This window comes from Rattus norvegicus, chromosome 4 (assembly GCF_021556685.1).
Source record: "Rattus norvegicus strain SHRSP/BbbUtx chromosome 4, alternate assembly SHRSP_T2T, whole genome shotgun sequence".
NCBI classification, from domain to species: domain Eukaryota; kingdom Metazoa; phylum Chordata; class Mammalia; order Rodentia; family Muridae; genus Rattus; species Rattus norvegicus.
The window spans coordinates 84,700,084-84,723,621 of record NC_141537.1 but is presented as its reverse complement, the minus strand read 5'-3'; the positions used below and the strand labels follow the sequence as shown (position 1 = coordinate 84,723,621).

Sequence of the window (23,538 nt, the reverse complement as noted above, 5' to 3'; positions counted from 1 at the left end):
ATCCTGCTCTCTTCAAACAGTGGCCCCAGTACTTTCAAAAGGTCTGATGGATAAGAAGTTCAATCTCAATAAGGCTTTCTTAGATGAATAAATGAAAGGGGAGTAATGGCATTGAAAGATTTATGAAATCTTTTCTCTGATATTTAAAAATAAAGACAGCTTCTTGTTTTAGAACATTTCTAGTTGGAGCAAATAGAGTGTATTTTCAAGCAAATATTCTGCTTCCTGTGATATGATAGACTACTGAGGAAGGTTAGCTCTCTGTAGCAGTATTCTCCATATAGTTTGCATTTCTCCATCTTTTTGGGTGCTGTCACACACTCCACAAGCCTGACACAGGATCCAAAAAAACACTCAGGCATTGTGGCATTTGGATGCACCTTGCTTGTTTTATTCTTCTATCTTGTACACCACATAACATCAAAGTTTTAAATCTGGTTCTAATGAAACTTGGCTGACTTTTGCCCAGTCTAAAAAAAGCAAAAGCGATGGTAACAGGAAGTGGCAATGATTAAGCACCAAGAATGCAGTCTGAGAACAATGATCCCCCAGGCTTCTTCTGTTCACTGATCTAAGACTCTAGATCACTTCCAATATACCCAACCACAACTTACAGCAGGATGAAAAAGCTGTAGCACTCTGATGAAGACCACACCAAATATCTACTAGCCACACTCTTCTGCTTATTTTGTTGTCCCAATCATACGGCTGGAGGAAGCAGCCAGACACTAAGGCACTACTGGGGAACTATGCAAACCTTTGGAGGTATGGTCTGCTGGGAAGTCTCTAGGACAGAGGGATGTTCTAGAGGTTAATTATCACATGGATTTCACTACAGTAGCAACACACCCTGTCACTGAATCCAAAATTGTGCATATAAAAGTTAATCATTAGATATCAACATGGGAAAGAGATGAAATTGCACTACACCTCACTTCAGACATGAAAGTCAACTCAAAATGAACCAGAGATCTAAGTGAAGAACAAAAGGAATATATAAAAAAATACAACTGTATCTTTATGGCCTGGGGTTAAGGCAACAGTTGATATCAATGGTTATGGTATTAGAAGTATACAGAAAAAATACCTGATAAATTAAGCTATATGAAAATTTAAAACTTTTGTGCTATCAATGACACCCTTAAGAGAATGAAAAGACAACCCACAGAATAAATTCTTAAAGTGATACATCTGATAAGAAATTGGCATCCACAATAAAGAACTATTATGACTCCATAAGGAAAGCAGGGCAGTGATAGAACACACCTTTAATCCCAGCACTTGGGAGGGAGACAGGGGCAGGAGGATCTTTGAGTTCAAGGCTAGCCTGGTCGATACAGTGAGTTCCAAGACAGCCAAGGCTCCACACAAAAGCCCTTTCTTCAAAAACAAAACAAAAACAACAAACACAGAAAACCATCTCCATAAGAAACCCAATTAAATGTAAAAAGACATTCCTCAATGGCTTATGAGCAAATAAGAAGATGATCAACTGCTACAGTTAGGGAAGTATAAGTCAGAACCACATGTCCACTCCCGTGAAGTAGGGTTAGCTGTAAAATGAAATAATGTAATGAGTAACAGCTAGGATGTAAAGAAACTGAACTTTGATTGCTAGTGAGAATGTAAAGGGTGTGGACACAGGAAAACAATCTGGCAGCTTCACAAATTGTTATAAGAATTTCTGTACAAATCCACTTCTAGACATATACATCCAAGAGAAATAAGACATCTATACAGAAAAACTTGCATACAAATGTTCACTACAATATAATAGTCCCTAGATGCAACAATCCCAATGTCCAGCGATTGAAGAACAGACATGCAAAACACAGTATGTAGTGAAGTATTATTTAGCAGTAAGAAAAGAAACAATACATGCCACAACATGAATAAACCAAAACAAAGATATGCTAAAAACATGTGATTTGTTTGAACAGTAAGAGTCCAGCTGTTAGCACTGTTCCTGGAGGCTGTGGAACTTTCTGTATGGGACCTAGGTGGCAGAAGTGAGGTTTGAGGATCAGAGGCCACCTCCACTTTTGATCCAAGCTTTCTGATTTATACTTCTGATGCCACAGCCAGGCTGCTCACACTGCCATGCTTTCCTGAGCATGATGGACTGTGCTCCCTGAGCTATGACCCGGAATAAATCCGTCTTCCTTTAAGTTCTTTGCATCAGCTATTCTGTCAATAACAAAGAAAACAGCTGACATAGAAAATAGACTAGGCAAATCTACACAAATGGAATGTAGATTGCTAAGGGAGGAGGAGATACGATTGTAAAAATGCTCTAAAATTGCTGGTAGTAATGGCTGCACTGTGTGTATATACACATACAAGTTACTAACCTACATATTTTACAAGGAAGAATATTAAGGTATCCAATAGGATGTTATAATTGCAACAATAGAAAACATGAACAAGGAGTTGTAAGACCATGACTCCCCCTCTGGGCCATCATGTTCCAGAAAACTTCTAGGCAATTACACAGCATGAAAGTCCAGAGTAAGAGACATTTCTAGCACCTGGGGGAATGTCACAGTGCCTCTTCCCTGGCAGTCACCTGGCCAGCATGATGAGATTTTGTTGTTTCTGGAGTGCAGTACCATGATTGTGCTCCTGCCTAACCTGCTGCAAAAGCTTACAACTGCAGGACTTGAGGCAATGGTCCTCCTGTCTGCTGGGTGGGCAGGAAAAACTGAAAAGTGTAAAGCATAGCTGGAGAACTTTCTGTAGCTCAACTTACACAGAGTATTCTGTACTCAAAGCTCCCCTCACCCCTCAACTTCTCCCTGGCTCCTCCTCTCAAATAGACCTGTATTCTAGGTCAAACATGCTTCAAATATAGGTACATTATGAATCAGCTAGCATTATATAATGACCTTTGACAGTGTTATGTAATGGAGCTGTGACTCTGGAGCCACCTATTAACTGTGTGACCTTAAGCCCAGTCCAATGCTGTGATTCAATGTCGTCATCTCAAAAATGGAGGTGACAAAGGCTTCTCAATGTTACTATTGGGTCCAAAGGAAAACCGTTTACAATAGCAGTAACGCATCATAAAGTATGATGTGTTTTTAGGTAGTATTCTTAGAATTAAACTGGTAAATCACATTCTTTTTATTGGGGGAAGATACTAAACTTACAAAGTAGCCAAGAGACTGGCACTAGCTGTGATAAACCTGCTGCCCAAGTCCGGCTCCCGCTGACCCTATCCAACAGCCCTGCATAGAGGACACTGACTACCTGTTAGCTTTTGAAGGGCATGAACGGTGAGAAAACAATCCCTATCACCTGTATACTGTGCGTGTCACAAGACATATTGTTCAACTCCTTTTAAACATCCTGAATTTATCTAACATCTGAAAAGAAATTTCAACAACAAATCCCTGAGTGTTCACTATTCTGTACTTCAAAGAGCAAGATGGCCCCAAAGGTTTTCATTTTCCTTTCATTTTCCATTGAAGAAGCACAAGAAATATTGAAGAAGCCTGGTAACTGAGTGAAAGGGGCCTTTCTTCTCTTCCTCCTGCCTCCTTGAATCACACTCAGGCTATAAATATAGATACTTTTCTCAGGATTCGAGAAACTTTCAGTAATAGATACCCATAAAATAACCACAATGTTTGTCAAAATACAGTAAGTGCAGGAGACTTGTAAAGAGAGAGGGTCTTACTGGGCAGTCCAGGCTGGCCTATAATGTCTCAGCAACCTCAGTGCTAGGATTGTAGGCACATGCTTGGCAAAAACAAAACACCGGGATCTGTTCTGCATAGTAGGCAAGCTCTTCCACTGAGCTATGATCGCAGACCTAGAGAATGTTGTATGCTGAAAGCAGAGTAGCTCATTTAAATTACACACACCCACATGTACACACACACACACACACACACACACACATACACACACACAACACTCCACTACATACCACTTACACAGGCCCTGGTAAGGCTTCCCAAACACCCTAACATATTTGTTGCCTCTAGTCAGATGGCTCCTTCTCTTTAAGGACTCCAGGTCTCTATCCTGTTCAAAGCCCTCACAGAAACATTCCTGTCACTAATTCTTCCACGCTGCCTCCTACTGTGCCACTGTCTTGGCCCTCATGACTCAACCTCCTGGCTCTATTTACTAAAGTAGCTTTTCCCAACAACCCAGGTTAACCTCCTGGGTCTCCAAGCTGTCACCCAGCCTACTACACACATTTGGAACCTGCTTCTATCTACTTATCCAATCTTTTTTACTGGCTAGACCACAGGCACAATCAGGCAGGAGAGCTGTCTGCCTGCTCAGTATTATTTGCCCTCTTCCTAGCATGGTGCCTAAGAACAAGCAGTTGGCAAATTAGGTGGTAAGAGCATGTACCCAGCAACACTAGGCCTGGGTTGTACCACAAATGATAAATTAATACATTCTCCGAAGATTCAAAGGGTGAACGGATATACTTAAGTTTTCCACTCAAATTTGAAACCACATTTTTGTTTGCTTGTTTGTGACACAGTTTCACTATGTAGTTCTGTCTGTCCTAGAACTCATTAAGTAAACTGAGCTTGGCTTCAAAACTCTAAAAGATTACCTGCTTCTGTCTCCTGAGTGCTGGGATTAAAGGTGTGCAACACTGCATCGTGTACAAGACACCTAGAATTTCTTATTAAGCTTTTCATAAGCATAAATACACAAGCTACATAAAAGGAATAGGTTATGAGCTTGTTTTAGAGAAAAACTCAGAAGGAAAGAAACCTTGGATAGGGATATGTATTTTAAATATTTTAAGGTAACTATATGTAAACTATAAGCAAAAAAAATGTTTCTAAAATAAGCTTCATGCAGCACACATTTGAGTCATAGAACACAGAATCAAACTGATCCTCACCTCAAACTTACTGGTAGCTTCCCTAGCACTGGACGTGCCTAAGCACACCAGCAGGGGAAAAGCAATCACCAGTATCACTCAGTTCTGATTCCTACAATAACAACTGGCTTGATAATGTACCCTCACTGGTACAACAGTGGCATGAATGTTATGGACACAACCGACCACTTTCTGACTGGATCTAAAGCCTGCTCAATGACATGGAACCCTTTCCAGGTACTGTTAACAGGGCCAAGAGTCTGTGGTTACATAGGTGATAGGTCCAAAAGGAGAACCTAATACTGTTATTCAGCTAAATTGAATGCTATAGCATTAAATCAACTTCCAATGACTTACCTCCATACCCACAAGTCAGTGCACTGCTTAATACTTATCAGAGATGATGCTCATCACTTTAGATAGCAATTAACACAGAGACCCTCAACTAGCGAAATGTGTGAATAAGACACTCAGTCCAAAATGGAACAAACATTACTCCCTACTCCTAAGGCTCTGGGATCTTAGTGGAAGAGTAGGTGAAAACACTGTAAGACCCAGAGATGGTAGAAAACATCAAGGAAACAAGTGGGTTTGTTTTGTTTTTGGATATAACAGCACGGTTGCAAATATGCAATCGGTGATTGTGACAACCTGCATAAGACTTGTGCAAGCTCAAGTCAGACACAAACCCGGCATCTGAGTGCTAGCACTGGCTGAGGAGCTACTGGCATTTGATAGTTAGTGGGAGAGGGAGTGTCAATTTTCTTTAATGGTGTGGTCTTTAACAGGCCCCACTCAAGAGTATCTGAGCAACATTAGCTGGAGGAGAAAGAGGAAGAGCAGCAGGAGGACTTCCAGTTGGGTGCGAAGTGAGGGTGGAGAGGGTGGATATGGGAAGAGGGATGAAAATGAGCAAAATCTGCTGTGTGACAGTTTCAAAGAACTAATAAAATATTATTTTAAAAGCAGAAGCTTCAGAAGAAGTAGTGTTTTCATCTAAGTTCACCATTCTTTCTCCAACAGCTCTTGGTGGGAGACCAATGAGCAAAGGAGAGTGGAAGGAACAGGGACCCATGGGATCTCCTAAGCTAGTGCCATTCTCTTCCAAAGTAAGACCATGTCTAAAGAAAGGCTATGTGCCAGCCATATCTAGAACAGTAGTCAGGGGGCTGGAGAGATGGCTCAGCGGTTAAGAGCACTGACTGCTCTTCCTGAGGTCCTGAGTTCAATTCCCAGCAACCACCTGGTGGCTCACAACCATCTGTAATGGGATCTGGTGTCTGAAGACAGCTACAGTATACTCGTATACATAAAATAGATAAATCTTTAAAAAAAAAAAAAAAGAAGAGTAGTCAGGTGTGACAGCCTTCAGCCTTCACTGAACAGTGAGTGGCATGAAAGCCAAAGGAAGAGCACGGCAAAGGCTCCAATGCCCATCTTTGGGGCTTCACGCAGAAGCCACTCAACAGTACTATCGGTTCTTACTTAGGGAAGAAAAGAGTAAACTCTTACCATCAAAACAGATAACACAGGCATCAGAGAACAAAGAACCCCAAAGACAGCTAGAAAAACTCTGGTGCAATGAAGGATACAGAAGATGGGGAGAGAGCATTTTGCTACCAAAACATTCCATACAGAAAGGGGAGGGAAAGGAAGAAAGAAATTAAAGTGGGGCGGGAGAAGAAAGTGTTCTGTGTGTGTGGTGGGTAGGGGTGAAGAGATGACAGCAAGGGGTAACGTTGACTCAAGGGTTTACAATTAAGATACCTACCTACCTCTCAGCATTTAGGACAACAGCAGGAGAATGGCCTGGCCAAGTCTTCTCTTAAACATGCTAATCGGCTTCCAGCATTCACGGAACTGCAGCTCAGCTTCGAGATCTTCCTTTCTAACCTAATCTCTCTGCTGACATCACTGAAGATCCTTGAGGTGAAAGCCAGGTCTTAAGGAAAACCCTTCCCCCTCACGCCCTCCCGTAGAGATTAAAGGAAAAAGAAGTAACTGTGCTAATTACTCCATTATCCGGAGAGATTGTAGGCGCATGCTGACAGGTGTACTTCTTTCTGCCTGTTCTGTGTGCTGTGACTTCCTCAAAGTTACTCTGCCAGCTCTTCACAAGCCACACCTGTCCTTACTACAGCACTGCCCCATCAAAGGATGGTTTTTAGTTTTTGCATTCCCACCGACACGTTAAATGCTAACCCATTTTCCAAAATAAAAAGTTTAACTTTCAAACGCACCCAGCACCGTTCATATAGCATAGAATTTATTAAATACTGGCTGCTCGGATGAAAATAATGTTCATTGAGAGTCATCTTCACAGCTGAAGAATAGTTCTAACTTCTAGATACTTGGAAAGTTCTTCCAAAGGGGATAGGGTGCTATTTTAAGTCATTGTGTTGGGCAAGACAAGGACACGTTTGCTAATATCTGCATTCATTTTATGACAGAGTTCTGAAACAAAAGAAATGTTCGGAGAGAAAAGCCAATCGCCAGCGTACACTTCAGGGCTTAGGGCTGCGGAGCTAGACAGAGTTCCACTACCTCGGTCTGCAGGGGGATGACCCTGAAGGTGCCTAGGGACAGTGTCTGAGTGGAGACTCTGGAATCCCAAAGACTGCTGGCACTCGGCACCCTGCAGTTGGGCTGCGGCCCAAGCGAGGCCGCCCCCCGCCCAATTCGGGAGATTGGGGTCGACCCCCGCGGTGGACCCGGGCTGCGGGCTTCACCCGGTACCCCAATCTCCGTCCGGGCCACGAGCCGGCGGAGGGCGCCGTCTGGCGCACTGCACACACGGAGGCCGGCACTCACCGCTCAGGTAGTTGGTCCACTTGTACAGCACGCCCTCCATGGCGCCTGCGGGCCCCTCACCGCCCCGGCCCGCCGCGGGGACACCGGGCCTGCCTCACATCCTGGGCCCGGGGGCGGGGTCACCGCGACAGCCTAGGAGCACCAGCTTAGGGTCCCGGGGCTGCGCCTGCGCTTGGCGCGGTCGGTGTGGACGCGGCAGAGCGGCCGCTAGAGAGAGGCGAGGGAGGCGCGGCCCCTGAGGCGGCGGTCGCGGGCGCCTTCCTGCGGCCACTGAGCCCACAGCGCCCGCCCCGGCGCGCTCGCGCATGCCCACTGCGCCGCGCGCACGCTCCCAAATCCACGCCGGGGTTTGGCCGCGGCGCAGAGGGGCTGGCTGGGGGGCGGGGCTCGGGTGCGCACGGGGGTGGCAGGTCACCCTTGAGGTCTAGGCTCCAGGGGTCCAGCTTTTAATTTTAAGCTTGTCTGTGGAGAAAGTTCCCGGCTGAGACCCGGAATCCTCGGATGAGGCCAGTCTGTATTCGTTTCCGGATGCACCAGTTTAAGGCGCTCTTCAAACCGTGGGGCCTCTAAACTGGAAGCTTGGTCCTTGGACCGCCGGCATTGACTGCACCGTACAGTCTTGCCTGGGTTCCAGACCTTTTGAATCAAAAATCGACACTTTCACAAGCTCCCCAAGGGGAATTTCTGTGTACACCAAAGTATGAAAATGCACTGTTATCAGTATTTTTATTTAAGAAAAATGTCAGGTTAATGGAAGGTGAATGTTGAGAAGCCCAATACAACCCAAATGTTAGTGTTGTAGAAATAGGCTCTGAAGGGCTTAAGTGTGGGCATTTTCCCCTTAATGTAAAGTTGACAGGTTTAGTAAATAATATATAACTTAATTGGTTATTTGCCTGGACCGCACACCTTGCTTAATGCCGTTTTTTTGTTTGTGTTTTGTTGCTGTTGTTTTAATTTAGAGTTCCTTTTTTTGATGATTTCTAGTTTCTTAGTCTGCTGCAATGGACTACATCTGAAATAAGGGCAGCTGTTTAGAACTAGGAACTCTAAGCTGTATAATTATTAAACACAAATGCCATTTCTTTCTCATCTCTCTCTCCTTTCCTCCTCCTCCTCCTCCTCCTCCTCCTCCTCCTCCTTCTTTTTCTGTTTTTTTTTTTTTTTTTTTTTGGTTCTTTTTTTTTTTTCAGAGCTGGGGACCGAACCCAGGGCCTTGCGCTTCCTAGGCAAGCGCTCTACCACTGAGCTAAATCCCCAGCCCCTTTTTCTGTTTTTTAAAGAAAGACGTCCTTAGCCATTCTTTACTCTCCACATAACTGATGAATTATTAGCAGTCAGTCATTGACAGCGTTGTTTGTAGAATGAAATCAGGCCAAGTCTTTAGGTGGAGTGCAAATTCTTTTCGGCCAAGTAAACTTAAGCAGGACACTAACTTCTAACCTAAGAAAACTTTCTGTGTGGGCTAGTTTTTCGCAACTTAACACAATCTAGAGTAATTTGGGAAGAGGAGCTGTGAACCATAAGATTTGCCTGTAGGCAAGTCCCTAGTGCATTTTCTTACCTACTGATCGATGTGAAAAGGTCCAGCCCACTGAGAGTGGTACCATTCATTCTTAGGTGTTATGAAAAGCAGGCGGAGCAAGCCAGTAAGCAGCATTCTTCTATGGCCTCTCTATCTCTATCAGTTCTTGATTTCTAATTGCTGCTTTGAGTTCCTGCCCTGAACTTCCCTGGATAATGGACTATAATATAGAAGTGTAATAGGTAAAAGTCCTTTCCTCCCCAAGTTGCTATTAGTCATGATGTTTGAACCCAAGAATGAAAAGCCTAAGATACTGTCCAAATTGGGGGGGGGGGAGGGGATAGCCACGTTAAGTTAGTGAAGATCTTGCACCAGAATGTGCTTTGTGAACCCTAAAGCATCCTATTAGGTCCTTAGAGTTTATGTTCTAAATTAGTAACCATAGTTCTGAGTCTTTTTATTTGTGGCATCTTCGGGCAGAGTGCTTCCCAGCGTCTGGTCTTTCCAAAATCCCGAGTGTTACCTGGCCCCAAACTCCCTAGCTGGAATATTTCACAGAAACAAAGCTCCTCCACCCCACATGCCCCAAGGATGTTAGCCTGCATCCAGCTGCCTTCCCTCGGTGGGAGGTGGGAGAATTTCCAAGCGTGCAGGCTCTAGGACTATTCCGAAGGGGCACAACCGGAGCAGAACAACCATTACATTTTTGCTGCGCCATTGGCTGGAGAAGCGCCTGAGGGACAGCACCGCTAGCCAGTGGAAGGACGCCCTTCCCAAGCAGCGGCCTTATCAGAGCCAATCACCTTGGGATGGGGCTTTAACTCTTTAATGTGAGTTCCTGGTATGTGTGAAAGTTCGTAGTAAAGTGCCACGTCTTCCTCGGAGGGTGTCTGTTGGGGGAGTCCTGAACTTGTCCTAAGCTGTCGTCTGCTTTCGGCACATTTTTAACTCTATGAAGTCGGAGGCCTTTCCTCTGCTTTGGTAACATGAGGTTTTTCTTGTGGAATGCGAACTTGACACTGTGGGTCACGGTTTTGAGTGGAGCTCTGATCCCCGAGCCAGAAGTGAAGATCGAAGTTCTTCAGAAACCATTCATCTGCCATCGCAAGACCAAGGGAGGGGATCTGATGTTGGTCCACTACGAAGGCTATTTAGAAAAGGATGGCTCCCTGTTTCATTCCACGTAAGTAATTTTGCCTCGCAGGCAGAATGATAAAGGACCCACCCATTCGCACCAGCCCTCCTACTGTGAAGCTGACAGTTCTTTACTTCTACAAACTGAAACAAAAAACTGAAATACTTGCTTCCCTTTGGAGAAAAAACATTGTCGAAAGACAGTTCTATAGGTCAAAACCTTGAAAGGACTTCCTGGAAACATGTAGTCTTGATAAATTAATTTCCTTATCATTTTATTTTTTAAAATTATATCTAGAGTAGTTGAGGTTTTACAGAGATACTTACTTAGGTTAAGCAGTAAGTAGAAAAGGCTTAATAGAATTTTCTGTCTTAAACTCCATTCTGTAGGTAAAATATCTGATTCCCCTTTTAATTGCACATAAAAGATATTAAAATGTGTCATTTTTCTTCAAAAGCAAAATGCACAATCTATTTGCCTGCTTCTAAAAGATATACAAATACTGTTTCAATCGACCAGTTGAACTTTCTGGAAGGTGGCATTTTGGTCAAAGCACATGATGACAGAAAGTCATTGCTTCTAGAAAGTCAGGCTTCATCCATGGCATAGATGTGGTTATAGAAGAGTAGAAGGATTTCCGGGTGGTTTACACTAGCATTTCTTTTTTTTATAAACAAAGAAATTAAGCAGATAATATTAACAAGTATAATGATTTTCATTCAGAAAGTATTTAAGCAGCTCTTCCTCAGGGTTGGTCAGAAAGTTCACTTTCTAGTATCTGCATCCATCCATTCATTCATTCAGCTGTGAAATCCCACCCCAGGGCCTGGAGATGCAAAGTTTACTAAAAACAAGTTCTGGGCCTCCAGCAGCTCACCTCGTGCAGAGAGGAGGTGCACAAGAAAGGGCTCAGTTTATGGGGAGTACAGAATGTTCAGAGCACTGGGTAAGTGTGGGAGCTCGTGGTCAATTGTGCTGATCAGGGAGAATAAAGGAGTTCATAGCACAACAGCCTTGAGAGTCACAGAGTCACGAGGGGAAAGGAGAGGGAGAGGTTTTCGCAGATGCGGGAGTGACGAGCTAAGTCTAAAGCTTCAGCTCATTTTAGATCCTTCAGTTTGTTTTGTTTTGATAAACCGTGAGACATGGTCTGCCAGGCTTAAGGGTAGCGAATGACAGTCCTCCAAACAGCTTGTTCTGGTGAAAGGTTTCAAAAACAATTTGTCAGAGCATTGCCCTTCTCAGTGAGGCCAGCGCACAGTAGATAGTAACCAATTCTGTGACATTGCACTTCAGGATCTCAGTTACATTCTTGCTTTCAGTCTGAACCCTTTCATATCTAGCCTAAGTTCTTTCCCTTCTAAGGGCCAAAAAACCCTGCAAGGACACTTTGTAGCAGTTTACTGCTTAAGTTGTGGTACTTGGCAAAGGGACTGTTGCATGCAGACTTCAAGTAAAATCTTAGGCTTGGCTAATGGGATCTAATGAAAATGAAGAGATTTCATTAAAGTCTGCAGAGAGTGTTTTGTGTGACCAGAGTCATCATCTGTGTGATAACTAGTTTAACTGTAAAAAGAAATGTGACCAAATGTAGTTAGAGCGCATGATTGCTGCTTCTCTGTTCTTTTTACCTCATGTAAGGGCCTGTGCAGTAACAGAAACAGGAATGTCTGGGAAGTGGTGGGGCCTGCCTTTCATCCCAGCACTTGGAGGCAGAGGCAGGCAGATCCCAGAGTTTGAGGCCAACGTGGTCTATAGAGTAAGTTCTAGGACAACCAGGACTACATAGAGAAAACCTGTCTCAAAAAAACAAAACAAAACAAAAATACCATTTACCCAGATTTTGTTAACCATGGTACCCATAAGCTTAGCCCAAGGATGTTTTATTCAACCTAAGAATTACCCTGAAATAGAACACTTCCATTATTGAAAGGAATTAACTGCCTAGGAATTCTCAGATTCTAGTAGTTAAACTATTCTACTCTCTCGGGATGCCCGCACATTTAGATGGTTCCTTTCCTCTCTAGAACTTGAGGGGCTGTACTCCAGGATTTCCTGAGTAGCCCCATGGTAGATCTTTGGAAAGGGTCTGAACATGAGTGGAGATTTAGGGTGAAACAGCCTTTTTCATGCATCAGAACCATCAGTGAACTGTACAGCAAGAAGGCTTATAGACAGGGAATGAGACACCCTTGTATGTCTGGGTGCAAATAGACTTTCAGGTATTAGCAATACGTCTTCTAGCTTTTTCTCTTCCTTCTCAAACTTAAGACACTCCCTGTTTTCCTTGGTCTGTTACCTTCCTGGGAAAGTATGACTTTGTCAGTAATAACTTGAACTTGGGGGTTAGGTATATCTGAAGCCAAATACTGGTACATTTAACATCATTTTCTCTGTACAAGGGCTAAAACTGGAATAGTTGACCCCCTGTCTGCAGGTTCTATGTCTCTCAATTCAAATTAACTATAGATCCAGATTATTTGAAAAAATATATAGTTATTGAACATGTGGAGACTTTGTATTGTCATTACTCAGTATAAGAGCTATTCATATAGCATTTCTATTATAATCTGTATAATCTAAAGATGGTTTAATGTATACAGTAGGTTATATGCAACTACTGTGGATTTGAGCTTCTTGAGGCTTGAGGGACAGAAGACCAAATCCTGGGGACAATGTTCCAAGAATACCTATCAATGATAGGATTGTCATTGGAATTACAGACAAATTTATGATAATACTTTAAAGTACATGTTCAAATTAATTATTATTTTTTTTTACTATTTTCTCTGCCCTTCTCAAGCTGGCTTAATTTATGAATTTTGCAGCAAGAAAAATGGGCAGGGAAATGAATTACTATGAAGAAGACTTGGGTGTGTGTGTATTTCTAATCCAAGAATTGCTGTTCTCTTTAATTTCTAAGTTCGTAAGCTTAAGCACTGATGGGTTAAACACATGAAACACAGCAAGGATCTTTGTTTTAAGTCATAAAAAAAATAAACAAACTCTCTAATGTATAAGGTGCTGTCCTAGCATACATAGGGCTCTGGCTTCAATTCCTAGTGATTAAACAAAATGAGCTTTTAAAATTCTACTGTGTTTCCTTCCTGGCAGTCACAAACATAACAATGGCCAGCCCGTCTGGTTCACCCTGGGCATACTGGAGGTTCTCAAAGGCTGGGACCAAGGCTTGAAGGGAATGTGTGTGGGAGAGAAGCGAAAGCTCACCATTCCTCCTGCCCTGGGCTATGGCAAAGAAGGAAAAGGTAAAACTGCAATCCTCACCACTGTGCAGCTCCAGTGTGTCCTCCCTCCGTAGAGGAGACCTGCCAACCCGCTTTAGCAATTCGAGAAGAGAAGCCGTCCAACAAGAGTGTCTTAATGATTGGGACATGTGGAGTAGCTTCATCGGATGTAGTTTGATGGATGGCTGTATAGAGTTTACAGCTAGGAAGTCTTCCACACTGTAGCTCTCACTCGGAGAGAGTCACATTCTTACATTTAAATGTATTTGTAAAGTTTTCAATCACTTAATTTAATTAATTTATTTTTTGGCTTTCAAAGCAGAGTTTCTCTGTATAGCCCTGGCTGTCCTGGAATTTGCTCTCTAAACCAGGCTGGCCTTAGCTCAGAGATCTGCCTGCCTCTGCCTTATGAGTCTTGGCATTAAAGGTGTGTGCCACCACTGCCTTTCTCAATGGTTTAATTTAAAATAATGTATTGACTTGAGTTGGAAATAATTGTCTTCATATTACAAGCAGGTGGGCTGGTCCACACAGCTTTTGGGCCAGTTTTTTCCTAAGGCCCTGACACCTGGTATTTTAGCTGAATTCATGCAGCACTCCAAGGGCTGTTGGGTGATGCTTATCAACTGGCCCCAGAGGTGTTTTCCTCACTGAAATCTGATCTAGGTCAGTGGCCAGATCTGAAGAGCAGGATTGTGAACCAGGATGTCTACCACTGTGTTGTTATTAAACCAACTGGAACTAACTTAAGTGTGTTATAATCAGGGTTAGCCAAGTAAGACATAGCTCACTTATTAAACGTGCCATTTCCAAAAAATAAAAATACTACATATGAAATGTGTGCAATGTAAAAGTAGCAAATAGGTTTTCTGTCTGTCTAGCTTTCCCCATGGGAAGTATATGCACATAGAAAGTGAATCACAATGAATAAAATATTCATAGTGTACTGTGATTCTGAGAATTACATTCATTTCTGAGTCTATCTTCCAAATTCTCTGTGGAGACAATGCCATACTTACACAGTGAAGAAAAGAATTGTAAGAAGTCATCAGAAGCACATAGAGAATCACTCCGGTGTGGTATAATTAGACCTCATGGCATTTTTTCAGCCAAGCATAACCATTGACAAAGTAGGGATCAAGATTCCTTGCCGGTTTCCTGTGAGTAGGATGTACTCCAAAGCAGGACTAGCCGTCTAAGCCACGTCCCCTGGCGTGGCTATTAAACTCATTCAGTTCTAATTATATTCTTTACAGAAGAAAACCGAGCATCCTAGGAGAGGGTTCTTTAATGCCTAGATGTAATCGTTCTCTTCCCCGTGTTTCTGGTCTGTTACTATTAACTCTGTGTATGTGGCAGCAGTAGTAGTAGTCTGTGACATGTTTAATTCAACTTCACTTCGCAGCATGCAGAGATCTAACTCTTAAGTTGTTTTCTCTGGTGTCATGAAACTAATTCTTCTAACGTGTGTTGACCACTAATTTTGTAGTATTTTAGTACATGCTTGCATGCCTCCTTGGAGAGATACCAGCTTTCCCACCGGTCTAGTGCATGTCCCTTCCCCGTCTCCATCAGCAACGGTAAGCTTTGGCTCCCACTGTGACTGGTTTTCTCTTAGAAACTGACTATCCTTTCATAGAACTTTGAGGAAATGGGGACACAGCAAAGACTTGTCTAATGAGTGTATCCTGACCTCTGTACCCTGACCTTTGTACCCTGACCTTTATATTAAATAGAGAAAGCAAGTTTGAGAAAGAGCCTAAACTTCTAAGAACGGTTTGTTTCTTTGATTCTTATTTGAGTTTTTTTTTTGTTTGTTTGCACCCCCAGATTTTAACAAGGTCTTTTATTAAAGATGTGTTAGTTTCCTTTCTTTTTCTTTCTTTTTTCTTTTTTTAGTTTCCTTTCAGAAGTTGATTTAGATTTCCATTTTCTGATTAAATGTCTCAACAGATAAATGCACAAAGTCCTATGTCAGGAGGTATCCTAAGTTGTTGAAAAATTTGAATTATTTTCCTTGTTTTTTTTTTTTTTTTTGGTTCTTTTTTTTTTTTTTTTTTTCGGAGCTGGGGACTGAACCCAGGGCCTTGCGCTTCCTAGGTAAGCGCTCTACCACTGAGCTAAATCCCCAGCCCCTCCTTTATTATTTGTAAAACCATAAAAAATTATATCTTTGCAGCATATCAAGCACTATTTATCAAGAATAACCCCGAGGGTTTTAATTTTTGTAAGGATTTCCCCCCCTTTGTCCTCCCCACGGATGCCTAAGGTAGAAAATTGTCCATCATTTTCCAGATAAGGAACAGAAGCCTAGAGGTGGCAGACGTGAATTTCAAATGTGTGCCATGTCCACAGAGCTCCCACTATTGTATACTGCCCCCCAGTGGTAGACACTGTAGTGCCAACTCTGTGTACTTTCAGACTTTCTGATCTAAATGAACACATCTCTTACAAAGCGATTCAGTCTGAATTACTCAAGCCCTTTAGAAGTCACATTTGAAAGTTAACATCAAGGCTTTTAGGAACATCTGCATAAACACCTGTACATGTGTTTTTTGCCACCCTAAACACAGTGCTGTTCTGCCAGTTCGGGTTGGTTATTCCTTCTTCTGTTCTACTTTTCTTCCTGGATAAAGCATGATTATAGTAATAAGTGACTTCCACTATCTGTGACAATTGCAGAAAACCTCTTCATTGAATGTCGTTAAAATGTCTGTTACCATAATTGATTTTGTTATGAATACTTTTAGATCTTCTAAATAAAACTTTCCCCACCTCCTCACATTAGGTAAAATCCCCCCAGAGAGCACACTGATATTCAACATTGACCTCCTGGAAATTCGAAATGGCCCAAGGTCCCACGAATCATTTCAAGAAATGGATCTCAACGACGACTGGAAACTCTCTAAGCACGAGGTGACCCTACCCTCTGCCTCTCCACTGTTTTTCTTGTACTTTTATTTTAAGCGCACGTTTTTAGAAATACCTTAGCTGCCGGGAGAAGAAAAGTAAGTTTTCTTCAAAGGAATAGCAGTGGGTATGTCAGCCAGACCCAGGGCAGGCCCCATGCTCAGAAGTCAGCCCAATAGAAATCAGACCCCATGGTTCTTGGTGGGGTTTTCCTTTTTTTTTTTTTACTTTGAGATTGTGAGATTGATTTTTTATTAACTGTAATGTGGTCTCTTCTTTATACCTGATTGTGCCATTTTATTTCTAAATACACAGACTGTATAGACAATCTTATTCTGTCACTGAGTTTTCTGCAGGTTTTTGTTGTCTTTTATGAGCCTATTCCAGTGAGGTGGGAAAGTTAAATGAGATTTATAGCAATATATTTACCTGGCTAGGCTGTAACTATTTCTTTTTTAAGTTTCTTTTTTATTAATTATTTTATTTATTTAGATTTCAAATGTCTCCCTTCCTGGTCTTACTTCCACTAAGCCCCACCCTCCCCATTTCCTTTGCCTCTTAGATGGTGCACCCGCCCTCCAACCCACCCACTCCACCCTCAACCCTCTAGCATCCCCCTTCTCTGGGGCATGAAGCCTCCACAGGGGGCTTCCTTTTTTAAAAGAGAGAAAGAACTTGAAATTGGATGGATGGAGGGAATCTGGGAAGAGTTAGCAGTTGGAAGAGCATGATAAAATATACTATACAAAGTTCCCAAAGAATAAGTAGGTAATAAAGACATTTTATTTTATTTGGATAAAATATTCACAGCTTTTCCTAAAGTGCTTTGAAAGTTGCCTCTTTTTTGGAGGAAGTCACTGCTCAGAGGAGAAGTGCATTGGCTGAAAGGCGTGCCCAGCCTCCTGCCTCTTTCCTTCTCTCCTAGCTTAGAGTTGACTGTGTCTCATCCTCATCCCAATCTTGGAAAGCTTCATTTTTTCCATGATGGTAATGGCCATATGAGGCACACGTAGATCCTGAGAAGTTTCTCGTGTGGATGGTTTCTGCTTAAGATGGCCGACTTGAACCGCTTTCGGAGTACTCTCCAACAGGCGGTTTGCCTGACCAAGTTTGTTGAAGTCAGCCTCTGCAGGAGGGGATTTCTGGATTTTACAGAGGGAAAATTCTTCCTCAGCCACCGGAAGGCCTGACATTTGAGGTAGGAGGAAGAAGGAGGTTTCTCCGAGTCTCAAGCCTTCCTCGCTGTCACTGGCTATTGTGGAGAGAGAGCGGAGGTAGACGCGTACCCATGGTTCTTGCCATGAGGCTCCAGTCCTCCACCCGTACCCGGATGCTCATTCTGCTGTGCCACCGGGGAGGCCCAGGTTTTTGTTTTTTTTTTTTTTTTTTAATGTTTTGGTGAGCTTCACAGTAAGAGCCAGAAACTGATGTTGTCTCAAACAAAATTATTGGGGACCATAATAGATTTGTTTCTTTCTGGTTTTGTTTGGTTGCTTGTTGGCTTTCTTTGATTGAGACGGGATCTCCCTGTGGTGTCCAGGCTTGCTTTGACTTTGTGAGCCTCCTGCCTCAGTTTCTTAAGTGCTGGGATTTAGAGTCCCTCTCACTGGGTTTCATATGCTGGGGCAGTAACAGCTAACCTTTCCCCTCTATCCAAGATAAATAGTAATTCTCTCTCACTAAAAAAAAAAAAAATAGACATATAAAACATTTATATATATGTTTATATATATAATGTCATAAATGTTTATATATAAAAAACATTCTCATGACTTAAAAAACCGACTGATTTAAATTACTATATGAAGAAGTCTTGGCCTGGGCATAGAACTCAGTGGCCAAGCATTTCCTCAGAATGCGCAAGGCTCTGAGATCAACCCTCAGCACCTCATAAGTGAGAAGTGTTTGTTGTGCCCATGTCATCTCAGTCCTTCACTGGATCCCTCCCTCATCTATTAGTTTCTAATGTGTTTTTCTAGTGTTTACACAAATAGATATCATTCGTTCACCTTTTCTTATGCAAAAGGCAGGAAAAATACACATACTATATTTAGTAGCTTCCTTCATTCACAGAACAGATCCTGAGACTGCATCTACATTAATCCATATAATAACTTGTTTCCCTCCTCCTAGCCCCCTTTCCTTCCCCTGGCCATCCCCTCCTTACTTTTGTTCCAATGGCTTTAGACCACCTTACCCTACATAAATAGCATATATTGGCAGGTCAGAGTCTGGGAAGAGAGGGCCGAGACCACTGCTCTAGCCCAGCGGGGCATGGATGGGATGGCAAAGGGTGATACAAGTTGGGCTGCAGTTAGCCATTCATGGGGAGTCGGAAGCAGCATTTTGGCGACACGTTTTTATGTATGTGGTTTGTATATGTGGTGCATGCATGTAAGTGTGCAGTGTGTACACCCGTGAGTGTGCATGCAGAGGCCAGAAGAGCAGGACACCGGTGGCTTCCCCTGTTTCTGACTGCCTTATTGCCTTGTGACGGACACTGAACCATTTTGGCTAGTCTGGCTACTTGGGATTTCTCTTTTTCTTGTCATTGCAGCTGGGGTTGCAGGCACGTGCACTTTTTGCAGTGCTAGACATTTGGGATTGGGTCCTCATGCTTCTGCTGCAAATGGTCTTATCCGCTGAGCCATCTCCCTGCTCCTCGATTATATTTTAAAGTCAATAGAAAAGTGTAGCATAGGCACTCATGAGGCCCTGCTTCGCTTTTTAAGTTTACAGGGTCCTGATTAGGCCCTGCTGGTGTGGCCTTGTCACAACCGGTACAGTTCTTTCTACTGGTAGACATGGTTCAAATAAAAATGGAGACTGGAATCTTACATTTTAGGAGGGTCGTCTGGAATTCTGACCCTTCCTAGAGGAGAAAATCCGATGAAACCAACATATCCAGAAGCAGCCATCCTTCAAGTGCACTGCTCTGTTTGGCTTCTGACAGCGGCAGGCAGCATGTGCTGCTGAGCCAAGCTGGCTGAGGAACACAGCTACGGGACAGTTTGAGCTGGTGGTCACTCTGTAGGCCCCGCTGCTGTCCGTGCTTTATTTGTTTATTTATTCCATCAGAGAAAGCCGTGTTCCTTGGCAGGCACTTTGGAGAAAGCTCTGGTTATTTGCAGTGAGTTTTGGAGAAAGGTCTGTTTGAAAGAAGGCCAGAAACATTTACAAGCTCCTTTAGGAGGACACTGGAAGTTACAAAATATTTTTTACAACTGTTATGCAAGTGTGTGGTGAACTTAAGCCCATGCCACTACTTGACCTGTTTCAAGGGTTCTACGATAGGTTCAGAAAAGCATGGATTTGAGGCCAATATACACATGCTTTGGGGATGCAAAAGTAGTAGAGTCTCCAATGGATATGGCTTCAAAACAAATTTCTGTGTATGCTGAGTCACATATCAGCCTGTGAACTCTGCTGATTAGAATGGATATATTGTTTCCTGTGCCAGCTTCTACAGAGATGTGCTCCAGGGTGTGGCTGCCCCTTCATGGATCACAGTGGTTCCTGCAGAGTGGTTCCTGTAGCTCTGACTTCCTGCTATGTCCTGCCACAGTGGTCTGTTGAGCTTTCTGTGGTTAAGCACGTTTTGGAAATTGGAGCCAAATGAACAGTGGGAGAATTTGATGAATGAAAAGAGGGGAGGGAAGGAAGAAGGGGGAGGGATGGAGGGAGGAGGGAGAGAGAGAGGTTTGTAGTGAACCATTTGGAAATAAAATCCTGGACAGACTTAGATGGAGCGCAAATGTAAAAGAAAACTTGCTTCTGTCAAGTTCCCCCCCCCCCAAAACCCCCAGCTTTTTCTTTATCTGATTTGATTCTAGCACATAATTGTTTCAGACCTCTGGATTATGAAAGCTTAAAGCCTTTCTAAGAATGCTTTCTGATATATATGATATGTATATTACTTATTATATATAATGTATACATATTTAACCTATTAGCTTTTGATTAGTATAATTTTTTTGGTTTTGTTTTGTTGGTTTTTGAGACAGGGTTTTTCTATGAAATCCTGGCTGACACAGAGATCCACTTGTTTCTGCTGATATCAAAGGCATGCACTACCACGCCTGGCAATAGAGTATTTCTTATTACCCATTTACCTCTTAGTTTCAGCAGAGTGAATTGTAACATTCAAGTAAGCCATCAACCACGTAGCATAATTTGTTTAAATTTTTCTTTGATCATTACATGTCTATAAAAATATACACATATAAAAAATAGTTCATAAGAATGCTCCTCTTGGGGCTGGAGAGGTGGTTTAATGGTTAAGAGCACTGGCTGCTCTTCTAGAGAGAACCCAGGTTTGGTTCCCAGCACCCACATGGCTCACAACTGTCTGTAACTCAAGTTCTAGCTGATCTGATGCCTCGTACCTTTTATTGACCTCTGTGAGCACCAGGCATACATATGGTGCACAAACATGTAGGCAACTCCTTATAAAATAAAATTCTAAAAAAAAAAAAAAAACAAAGATAGAACTTTCCTTTTCTATAAGTTAAACTTTAAAATAATATTTAAAATAATCAAATCTCACAAACTTCTGGAAGATTTTATGATGCTAACAATTTCTTTGAAGTGTATTTAATTCAATAGTTATAGTATAATGCTGTGAAAATATTAGCCACGGCTAGCAGAAAATGCAATATATATGGCACATCTAAACATTTAAAAGGTTATGTTGATTCTCTCAACACTTTAAAATGGTGCCCAAACATTTTGATTTTCAATTAAATCAGAATAACAAACAATTTGAAAGCCATGTCAAATAAAACACCAAAATAAAGTTGAAACTTCGCCTCATTTAATGTCTATTCCCCCTGCTTTGCACCTCTGTTACTCTCTAGTGCTTGACGAGTGCCTTTGCTGGAGACATCCTGCAGCAGGCAGATCTCTCTAGGCTTGCTTGCCACTGTTGATTCTCTTGTGACTGTAACACTTCACACACAGTGCTGTGGCGATAGGGCTGACTGTACTGTGTGGAGTTCATAAAGAAACCATTTTCACACTTGAAGAGTAGCAATAGATATAATTTAGAGTCAGAGAATATTGATGTATAATCCAGGCATTTAAAATGCTTATAAGTTGGGGCTGGGGATTTAGCTCAGTGGTAGAGCGCTTACCTAGGAAGCGCAAGGCCCTGGGTTCGGTCCCCAGCTCCGAAAAAAAGAACCAAAAAAAAAATGCTTATAAGTTGGAACTGAGGTGCTAGCTGTGAGTGAGGTACTTGCCATTCACGCACAATGACCCAAGTTCCAGACCCAGAATCCAGGGTGAGAAAACAGCTGGGTATGGAAGAGTGTTTGTGTAATCTTAGAGCTGGCAAGTGGAGACGGGCAGATCGCCCACTCATCAAGTTCCAAGTGAGAGACTATGTCTCAAAAACCAAGACTCTAAAGAATGACATCTGAGGTTGGCTCTGGCCTCCATATACCCAAATACACACTCGCATGTGCAACTCCACATGAACACGTACCCACACATACTCCTAAGAATACCCACAAATTTAAATGGGCTGTGAACAACAGATTCTTAAATTAAGTGTTGGTTCCTTGATGTGAAATTATAAGGATAAAAGTGGATCCAGCTTAAAACAAGCCAACGGACCATGGAGATGGCTCAGTGCTTGTCATGTCATCAGGAGGACCTGAACTGGGATCCCTAGTGCCATGCAAAAAGTAGAGTGTGGTAGTGCATGCCACAGTCCCAGGGGCTGGGGGCGGGGCTGGGGTAGAGACAGGGAGCTCCTGGGGTCTTACTTATTGACCAGTCAGAGTGGCAGGCAGTGAGCTACAGGTTCATGGACATACAGCATCTCTAACACAGGCAAAAATGCAGGTAATAAAAACCTTATATTTGGTGCAAAGGTATATATACATACATATATATGTGTGTGTGTATGTATGTATGTGTATTATAAATATTATTTTTGATGTCTCTAACATAGCTATAAAGCAAATGTTTGTTTTAATTCCTTTAGGAACAGAACTATTTTTGTTCTTGCTGTATATCATGGTAATGGTGCATTGTGGGTTACAGGGCCAGTTGTTAATGACAGCTGTTATTTTGCAGGTGAAAGTCTATTTACAGAATGAGTTTGAGAAGCACGGTGCAGTGGTGAATGAAAGCCATCACGATGCTTTGGTGGAAGATATTTTTGATAAAGAAGATGAAGACAAAGATGGGTTTATATCTGCCAGAGAATTTACATATGTGCATGACGAACTGTAGGGAAGCAGCTGCCGTTTTTACACGCATTCATTTCTAACGGGGAGGCAGCACCTTTTTAAACAAAGCTTTTTTTCCTTTGCCTTTCTTGTTTTTAGTTTTATATTATTTTTCTATTATTTAAAGGACCCCAGAGACTTTGTAAATATCCCTAGCTTTCTGGTAAGTTATTGGGCAGTGACAGTTGTCTCTGCGTAGAGGACTACTGGGCTGCTCTCATGTTCACACAGAAGCTGGTCTTGCTTGCTTGCTTCTAATGGTAACATATTGCAACTAGAAACATGCCACAGCATACACTCACGGTGGAGCATAAACCAGTGCCCTGGCCGTCTGCCTCCCTCTGTTTTCTCAAAGTTCTGTTACTGGCATATTCTTCTGTGATAGTCTAAGGCGCTGTTTTCAGGTTACACTGAAGTAGTGTTTTCCTTACCTGCTTTTGAGTTCCTGCTTGTGGACAGGAGGAATATGGTGGGCCTTATTCCTTAACAGCTTTGGCCTCACTGTGGAGATATACAATGTTGATGGGTAAGGGAGGCGGTAACTCAAGATAGGTGTTCAGAGACTTCCCAGTGGCTAATAAACTATTACAATGAGCCAGACAAATAATGTATGTGTTTGTTCCCTTGTGTCAGGGCATCACAGTACGGTGGGCATGGAAGACAGTTGTACTTCTAATCAGTGTTTACTTTTGAGGCTACCAGGTTAGCCTTCTGGTCCTTCAGTAAATACAGTTCATGGCTAATATATTACTTTGCAACAGCATTGAATCGTGAGAGAGACTTTTCCCAATCCTGACTCATCAAAAACAAGGCTAACCAAT

The 23,538-nt window shown here is 42.5% G+C and overlaps 2 protein-coding genes across 7 annotated transcripts in view; one reads left to right on the top strand and one right to left on the bottom strand.

Moving 5' to 3' along the window:
- Plekha8 (pleckstrin homology domain containing A8) overlaps positions 1-7,873 on the bottom strand; it is a 50,392-nt gene extending 42,519 nt beyond the window's left edge. Inside the window, 1 exon segment of one of the 4 annotated variants that reach the window (NM_001109235.2) lies at positions 7,667-7,873. In NM_001109235.2, the coding sequence (NP_001102705.1) occupies positions 7,667-7,706 (40 nt within the window). In that variant the 5' untranslated portion in view covers positions 7,707-7,873. 4 annotated transcript variants of the gene reach the window in all.
- Positions 7,874-10,018: 2,145 nt separating this feature from the next.
- Positions 10,019-23,321, top strand: Fkbp14 (FKBP prolyl isomerase 14). 3 transcript variants are annotated; one of them, XM_087658108.1, is made up of 5 exons: positions 10,019-10,374; positions 13,441-13,592; positions 15,061-15,151; positions 16,360-16,487; positions 19,942-20,964. In XM_087658108.1, exons 2-5 carry the CDS (start codon positions 13,575-13,577, stop codon positions 20,098-20,100), a joined length of 396 nt encoding a protein of 131 aa, XP_087514234.1. In that variant the 5' UTR covers positions 10,019-10,374; positions 13,441-13,574; the 3' UTR covers positions 20,101-20,964.
- Positions 23,322-23,538: the final 217 nt, after the last annotated feature.

Bases quoted from the DNA above. Each gene is read 5' to 3' on its own strand.
- Fkbp14 (XM_087658107.1), top strand. From the start codon at position 10,178: ATGAGGTTTTTCTTGTGGAATGCGAACTTGACACTGTGGGTCACGGTT. The intron at 13,593-16,359 runs GTAAAACTGCAA...TCCTCACATTAG, and splicing joins CTATGGCAAAGAAGGAAAAG to GTAAAATCCCCCCAGAGAGC. The intron at 16,488-19,941 runs GTGACCCTACCC...TTCCTGTGCCAG, and splicing joins GGAAACTCTCTAAGCACGAG to CTTCTACAGAGATGTGCTCC.